The 8917-nt window shown below is 40.1% G+C and overlaps 1 protein-coding gene across 1 annotated transcript; it reads left to right on the plus strand.

The window, feature by feature from the left end:
- Positions 1-458: 458 nt before the first annotated feature.
- LOC127227213 (membrane-spanning 4-domains subfamily A member 5-like) lies at positions 459-8910 on the plus strand (the record flags this gene model as incomplete). Its single annotated transcript, XM_051191548.1, is given in 5 exon segments — positions 459-627; positions 5791-5889; positions 5892-5921; positions 7329-7385; positions 8845-8910. Coding segments are annotated over 5 exon segments (405 nt in total), but the record flags the coding sequence as incomplete, so codon positions are not given.
- Between the last annotated feature and the right edge of the window lie 7 nt (positions 8911-8917).

An 8917-nucleotide genomic window follows, 5' to 3' on the forward strand; every position in this document is an offset into this window, starting at 1 on the left:
AAAATGAGGTGGCAAAAAAAATACCTTTTAAGTGACAGGCAACATGGATAAAGCGCTTTTTAAAAATTGACTATTGGTTCAAGGCTTAAGGTTTCTCTTCTCTACATCTGAAGTGGAAAAAATGGAAATTTGGATATTAAAAGATTTCACAGATTGAAATACATATGGGGGAAGTTGTGAGAACAGAGGACCAAGTGACTTGCTCAAGGACACAGTGTTTTCTGACCAAATCAAAACCACTAGTCAGCTTCTCCAATCCAATACCACAGATGTCCAGGGGCACTTTAACTCCATATCTTTGGGCTCTTGACCATTCCTGAGATTCTAAGACTCTGTGACTTTATGGTTCTATAATTCTAAGCCAAAATATAACAATGCCAGTGTTCTAGATAGCCTCAGTACGGAAACAAACATGGTCTAAATGGGAGTACCAGCTACATCCTTTTCTTCCATGAAAAGATCAACTATACCATCATGGATTCAAACAACATACACAGACCTGTGCTCCTAGTATTTCCTCCAGAGATCACCAGTCCAGGATACAGAACAGCAGGACTTATAGCCACAGCCTCTAACTCCCAAAACAAATTGCAGAAAGTCCTTATTAGAAAATTGAAGATCCTAGGGGTGAGTAAAATGTGTCCCTCTGTGTATGCTACACAGGGTTGAAATTGGGTAAGCGCTATGTGGTAGCATACATTCTCCAATAGGAATGACCTCCAACTTCCATCTCCACTCACTTGAGGAAGAATGGATTGTGCTTCTATATAAATTATGCACAAGACTCTGCCAGCAGGGAAAATACAAGATGAATAAATTCAATGTTCCTGGACTCTTAAAAAACAACAACCTTCAAGCCAACCATCTTTGAGATTTTTCTAGTCAATTGCATAGAGGAAAAGGAAAATGACAGTCAAGTAGAAGTTAGGCCAGACTCCCCTAAGCTTACATACTGTAACATATTTTTATACCTGCCCAAGAAAAGCTCAGAACTCACAGTTTTATACAACATTCACATATATGATTATTTATGCATATAAGTATAAATATTTTTTAGAATAACCTGTTTTTTCTTTTTCATTTTTAAATTAAAAATATAAGTACATAATCTCCCATAAACTTAGTTCCACTGTTCCCTCTCAAAACTGTGGTCTCTTTTTGATTGTTATATGTATGTATAAATATACAAATACATAATAAATACAATCTGCTGGTTCTCATAGTGTTGCTGACCACTTGTACTTGGATCACCAATTCACCAATTAAAAGACTAATCTCCCTTTCTCAGCAGTCTTGGTTGCCTGTAGTTTTTTGTCTAGTGGTGGGGTCCTGGCAAATGTTCATTTCTCTGTCAGTCAACTTGTTAATTCCAACAAATACCAATTATATTTCCAAACTTTCTTAAGGTAATGGGCAGGTGAGAGGTAGTCACATACATTTGAGGGTTGTAATGCAATGCACATCTTTGAGAATATTTTGTCCTTTGAACTTCAGCCTCCCATAATGGAATATAGAAAGTAATCTTTTTCAGGAAAAAAAAAAAGATATAAGAAAGATCATCCTGTGGCACACGGAAGACTGCTAGGCAAGTGCAATCTGCTTCAGCACCTCTTCAAATACAGTGGAGTCAGTCTTGGACGAAATAGTTTATGTTAACGAAATAGAACTAGGTGCAAGTAAGTATGTTAGTTACTGTATTCACAGAAATAACTGCAAGCTAGTTTTTCCTCACTCAGGAAAATAAAGGTATCATTCAAACATAATAATAGCATGAAAATACAGATTACATGACCCCACCTGGAACATAGCCCTACATGGAATGGAGTGGGGGGATGGGAGAGGAGGGTGGTCAGGGTGCATGTGACAGGAGAGAGAGGGTAAAAGAAAGGGAGGGAATGAAAGAAAGAGAGAGAGAGAGAGGGAGGGAGAGAAGTAAAGAGGAGAGAGGGAACTGGGATCGGCATGTAAAATAAAAATATAATAATAAAAAAAAGAAAATATTGAGAATTATATCTCAATGGAGTATCTAATAGGAGCATAAATGGTAATAGTGGCAGTGGGAACTCCAGAGTTGGACAAGTTGTTTCCAATTAAAAGGGGTGGGCACTTTTGTTTTAGAACAATCACATTACTTGTTTTGGGGCCTACTGTTGTATGCCAAGAGTTTCCCATGTGAGATAGAACATATGTATCTAATTACACCAGATAGGGAGCCCACCATTTATCAAAATTCAGACCCCACCAAAGTCTACCTTGGCAAAGCAATGAGCTCTGTTGGGGTAACCTACAGGACTAAGCATTAATTACTGGAGGAAAAAACTATGCAGAGACAGATGCGTTCCCTATGCCCACCGACTTGTGGTAAAGCTCACTGGAGCCTGGAGCATGCTGCACAGCCTGAGGCTGGAGAGTATCCTTTCCAGGAGCCTCAGTTGGGCTGTACTTCTCACAGGCACCTTGCCTTTTCTTCGGCTCTTTCGGGCAGTTTGGGTGGTCTCTGCCTATTTCTAGGCTGCTTGTTTTGTCTCAGACTCTTCTTTGCAGGATGGCTTGTTTGATGAATTCTTAGCATCTTTATTGCTTACTCTTGTCAGGAAGTTACTTTCTGGACTTCTTGTTCACTTTCAAGGACTTCCTGAAATTACTGAATTGTTTACCTTCTTGCTGTGATGGGGCAAACTGCAAACCTCCAAAGGCTGTGATTGTGTCAAGGCTATATTCAGGCTAAAATGCAGCTGTCAACAACCATGATTGGTGCTAAGATATCTGGGTGTAATTGCAACTCCACAAAGTTTGGCTGTAATTTATGTGAGCATTCCATGGGATTTCTAATCAGTCTGTTCCAACTTAATTTGTGAGTTGCCTGGCAAGAATTGTATAGCATTATCATCCCTGGATTTGTGGTACATGAGACTCAATAAAAGAATTTATTGAGTGATCTTGACTACTTTTAGTTGTGTCAGCTGATTTGGCAAAATGAAGAAAAAGAAGCAACATACATAGCAAAAGCAATATCAGAATGATACTATGGGCAGTGAAGTGGCAGACCCAGTGACAGCTGCCCAGGAAGGCCAACTTGAAGGGCAGCTGTCTTTGGCAGCAGGAGTGGAGACAGAGCATTTAAAGCATGATGGCGAGAGGAAAAAAAGAAAGTGGCAAGGGTAGAGAAAGGATAGAATGCTGAGGAAGAAGAAAACAATAAGCTGTAAGAAACCAGAGAAGAACAAATCCAGAAATACTCTACTGTTAAGACCATATAGCCAAACATTTCAAACTTCAGATAAGAGATGTAACAGAAACCATTGTTGAGACTTACAGATACATTTTCCAGTTCTACTAAAGTGCTATTCCATTGTCTATTGTTAAGTGCCCAAGAGACAGCTACCTAGATCCTGCCTGGAGGCTAAGACCTCACCTACAGCAAAAGGCTGAGGCACTGACCTATTGTCCCCACGCAAGAAAAAGCTAAAACACTGTAAGAGCATTCCAGGACCTGAAGCCTTTGTAATTATTGTAATCTTCTGAGGCTATTTCTGTTGTTCCCACTTAACTGATGGGACCATTCATTCACTGCTGTTGAGCACTAAGGAAAGCTAGTCCTGGTAGTAGCAGGCATTTAAAGAAAGTCTTTCCTGTTTCTAGCTTATCAGAGAAATTGAGACCCTCACGACTGATATGTGATGACAGCAAGGACTGAATGCGGGTGGAGGGAAAAAGGAGGAAGTGACGGAAGAGGGAGACAAAGATAAATTTAGAGTTTGGGGAAGACAATGGGAATTATTCTAGAAAAACTATAAACCAAATTGAGTTGCAGCTTGACCTTGATTTTCAGCATCTCTCAGTAAGCTCTTACCTTTTTCATCACTGAATCTCCATTGACATATTACTCAATTTTAATATGTACATTTGTGTATTTCATAAAAATGTCTGAAATGTATGTTTGTTAATATTTCGTTCAGTTAGTGAATCATTGTTCTCTTACTCTGGAAACTTATTTTGCAGGATGCTTTTGATGTCTAAATATGAGTATGTATGAATAGATAATTTTCATCAAACATGGCAACTTTTTTCTTAAAGTGCTCTTGATACCACAACTATAATGTTATCAATAACTCAAATAAAACTTTTGGATAGAAAGTTTTGTGTTTGCTTTTGTATTGTGTTCCATCTTGTTATGTGTTGTGGACAATAAAGCATTTGTATCTAACAATAAAAAAGGGGGGGTGAGCGCATTTCACAACGAATTGGACATTTAATCCAGACTCCAACAAAAGGCTGGAATTTCAATAAATATAAATGAAAGGAAAAAAACAGAAGCATACTAGATGCAGAAAGCACTGGTAGGCAATGCACGGAAAGCATGGAGGGGCTTGGTGGTAGAGGAGAGCTGTGAGGTCAATCTAGGCTTAAAGGATTTAAGAAAGACTAAAAATAAAAAGAATCAATTAGTCATGTTACACCCATACAGGTAGAATAGTGTTCTGGTACAAGAAATGAGCTAGCATGCCAGAGGAAGCAGAAAGAACCCCATTTTCATATTGCTAAGCGAAAAAGTCTCTAAGTGCTCTGGATGATGATGGACAATGGAGGAACATCTCTACGTGTCCACCAACATGTAGGAGAAAATAAAAGTTTAGGAATTAAGTACCCAGCATTATCTACAACAGGAAAATGGGGTAAAAATCAAATATGTATGTTTTTGTAATTCCTCTGTGTCAGATTGCTATTTATATTTTACCTGTGTTTATTTGTGTGCATATATGGTCATATGCATACCACTGCACATGTGTATGTGTGGTATGCACGTGGAAGTAAGAGGAAAACTTTCAGGAGTCCTCTCTCCCCTTCCACCATCTAGGCTCCAGGGATGAAACTCAGCTTGTTAAGCTTACTGTCAGACACCTTTACCTGCCAAGCCATCTTGTTGGCTGAAGTATGTATGATTTTACGAGCAGAGATAATAGGACAGTTAGCTGCTTTGGGATTGTTGCAACCGGGGAACTTGAAAAGAATGGGTGACTTGATGATCCCAGGCCTAAAACAATGACAGCATCAACAACAGAATCAAAGAAGTCAGAAAATCAAGCTTAAAGGAGGAAAGTGAGCCCATTTTAGGACATATGGGGATTGAATGGGTAGTGGGACATTCAAGAGGGATAATGGAAACCAGATGTGATAAAAATGCTCCATACCTCTTAGGATTTGGCCACTGAATGTTGGTACTGCCACAAAAGAGCTCACCCAGACTAAAGAAGTATAGTGAAAAGATACATAGGCCATGACCCCTGAGGCATACACCTTCTGTCTTTTGTTACACCTCACCAGGCTTCTCTAACATGCATGGATTCCCTGCCTAACATTAACAGTGTGTGGAGAACATGCCTTACAAGCATAGGACAGGGAGAATAAAGAGCAAGCCACTAGGAATGCTCCAGGCTTGGAAATGCCACACTGCTTCAGAAGGTTCAGAGGAACATTCACCTCCAAGAGGATTTTCCCTTAGTGTCCCCTTGAGGCCCCTTGTGCCTCATGTGCTAAAGAGCTGGGGAGTTTAGTGAGACACAAATAGGGCCTGAAAGCTTCCTGACCTTAAGCTTGGGAGCAGAGGGTTAGACTCATTCTCCTCTTAACAATTACCAGATGGAGGGGAATCAAGAAAACATTAAAGGAATATTGTAAAGGGATGTCCATTATCCTTCCCTAAAGAGGTACCTGCCAAATCCTTGAACTAAAGAATTCCGTAGAATGGGCCCACACTTCTTCTGAGCTCAATTTCCCCTCTGCTTGCAGACCACCCAGATCCTGTTTGGAATCATGAACTTTTCGTTTGGAGTTGTTTTCCTTTTCACCTTGGTAAACCCATACCCAAGGTTTCCTTTTTATATTTATCCTCCGGATATCCATTCTGGGGCTCTGCTTTGGTGAGTATAGTGCATTTGATTCAATTTCAAGGCATATAAATCAGGCAAGGTGTTAGTGAATGAATTCTTGATTATAAAACAAGACAGACTCTGTAGAAATGACACAAAGATATTAACCCCCGGCAAATACTTCTATCTTCCACTGAATCACCAGAATTGATGGTAGCTCATCTTTGACTATTGAAATTTGGAGAGAATATTCCTTTGGGTTTTATGGTTGTTATGGTCCATTAATTCATTCAAAATTAATTGCAATATATGGTAAACTGTATTCAAAGAACAAGACAATGAGGATCCATTAGTCTAATCAGAAAGAAACCATGCCAAGAGGTCAACATAATTCTTATACCTATATGATTTTGCTTCTGGTGCTAATAAGCAAGCAGTTTGCTCTACAGAAAGTGAAGAAGCAGGGGCAGGATGTGCCCTCTGAACCCACATAGAGATGCTTATTTAATCACATGTAGTCCACAATAACTTAGCACCTAGTTAGCATCAGAGAATGGGCAGGGTGTGGAATTCAGTACAAGGCAGTCCCTGGTCACAAGTCCTCGTACCATGGGGTATTACAAGTATTTGGCAGAGGAAATATAGGCTACTTCCAAAAGAAAAAATATCTAAGTGTAAATGGAACTGTCCAGAGTCATTTCTAGCTGGACCAGGGCTTAAAGGATGAGGGGTTGTTTAATTAGGTGTAAATCTCATACAAAGGATGGGAACAGGGATTATCTGGATAAAGGAGGGAGGTTCTTTGCCTGACCAACAGTCTGGAAGAGTGTCCACTGTTAAGGGGGCTGGAAGCAGAGGCTGAAATTTTAAATATATCTGGGCCAAAACTCAGATTTTGAAAGTTTCCACTAGGCAATGAGTCTGCCATATTTGACTCACCAAATTAAAAAAAATTTAGGTGTGTGTGGTTTCTTCCTTCTTCCTACTTTCCTTCCATCCTCTCTCCCTCTCTCTCCCCCTCTCTCTGCCTCTACTCTCTCTGTCTCTCTCTCTCTAGTCTGTTGCTGAAATTGTATCTAGTGTTCCCATCCAACAGAAATACATACTGATTGGACTATAATGACTATATGACCTTAGTGTCCCTAAACTGATGACACTGGTGTCTTTGGAAGCTGAGTCATGATATCAATAACAGGAAATGGATGAGGAAATCAAAGTCCAGTAAGGTAGAAACAGCCTCTTCTTCAAACAGGTGGCTCGAGTGAAGCAGATCCAGTCTTTGTCCCCTGTTCTGTGGGCAGTATGTGAGGTGGTTCACCCTTCTCACTCCTCTGGAGTTTCTGTTGCCTTAGGAAGGAGGAATAGGGGAAGAGTGGGCAGAGATCTGACCTGAGAACCCTCTGCTTTAGCTTAACATGCCCATCATGAAGATATTTTATTATTATTATTTTTTTGTAGTTCGTTAATTCTGGAGCCTTTCTGATTGCACTGAAAAGAAAAACTACAGACACTCTCGTGAGTTCTATTTCTACCTTATAAAATTATAATTGCTGAGTAATTTGAAAATCATCATAGAATCAGAAACCATTAGTTATCAGGAGACTTTTCCAGATTATCATGTTTAGTCTACATGTTCTACATGAAGATACAGGCACAGAACAGTTCAACGACTCACCCATGGTCTCAGATCATTAATTCAGATTGGGTCTCAGTAATCCAATCATTCAGTCATTCATTCTTTCCATAAGAAGTAGTTTTGATGCCAAGTGCATACCAAATGCCTTAACAGGCCATAGTTTTGACTCACAGGAAAAGCACAATATAGACAACCTAATGAAATCATGAATGTAAAGAACATATTGCTGATATGTAGACATATTCTCACTCAAAGAAACAAAGATTAGATAATAATTTATATGGCAGTAAGTTATTTGGATCAAAGAACATCCTAAAACTTTGTAATTTAAAAATGTTTACTTTTGTTTATTGGGTATGTATATGGGGGAAGAATTGCATGTCCATGCCACAGTGTGCCCGAAGTACAGTTATACATGTGACAATCATGGTGTAGCCATGGAAGTCACAGTATACCCTTGGAAGTCTGCAGTGTACCTGTGGAAGTCACAGTGTACCCTTAGAAGTCACAATGTACCCATGGAAGTCACAGTGTACCCATGGAAGTCACATTGTACCGTGGAAATCAACAGTGTACCCATGGAAGTCACAGTGTACCCATGGAAGTCACACTGTACCCATGGAAGTCACAGTGTACCTGTGGAAGTCACAGTGTACCCATGGAAGTCACAGTGTATGCTGTTACGCTTTTCCTCACAGTGTCCCCCATCCTTGTTACGGCTCACAGTGTGCCGATGGAAATCACACACTGTACCTGTGGCAGTCACAGTATACCCATGGAAGTACACTGTACCACGTGGAAGTCACCAGTGTACCTATGGCCCCCCAGTCACGGTGTACCTATGGCGGTCACAGTGTGCCTGGAAGTCAGGAGATGGCTTGTGGGAACTGGTTCTCTCCTACACTCATGAGCTCCAGGGATGAATTCTAGGATTTGTCAGGTGGCAAGTGCCTTTATCTGCTGAGCCATCTCACCAGCCCAAAAGTTTGTAATTTTAGGAAGATGTAAAAGTGACAGAGAAATATAGTATGAGTGTTTGGTCAAATGTAGTCTTTAAATGAACATTTAAACATGCCATAGCTACTTCTGTTTGAATGGAAGTTAACTTAAAAACAGAATGTGAGAGATGGAGGGGTTATCAAAGGTTGTCTGACTGTTCTCATTCACTGTGGGTGAAGCCTGAGGTGTATTATGAGTTGTAAATGCCATAAATTATCACATGGTGTTTTCTTGGTGTTGTGACTAATCCAGCTCTCCCAATACTCACCCACCCCTACTGCTCTGTTTGTGGTGCAAGAGTAGGCCTGAGTCTTGTGTTATGTTCTGATTCTATTGCAGATAAAAATGAGCCAGGTGATGAATTTACTTAGTGCCCTGGGAGCAGCGGCTGGAATCATTCTCCTCATATTTG

Source organism: Phodopus roborovskii, unplaced genomic scaffold (assembly GCF_943737965.1).
Source record: "Phodopus roborovskii unplaced genomic scaffold, PHOROB, whole genome shotgun sequence".
Taxonomy (NCBI): domain Eukaryota; kingdom Metazoa; phylum Chordata; class Mammalia; order Rodentia; family Cricetidae; genus Phodopus; species Phodopus roborovskii.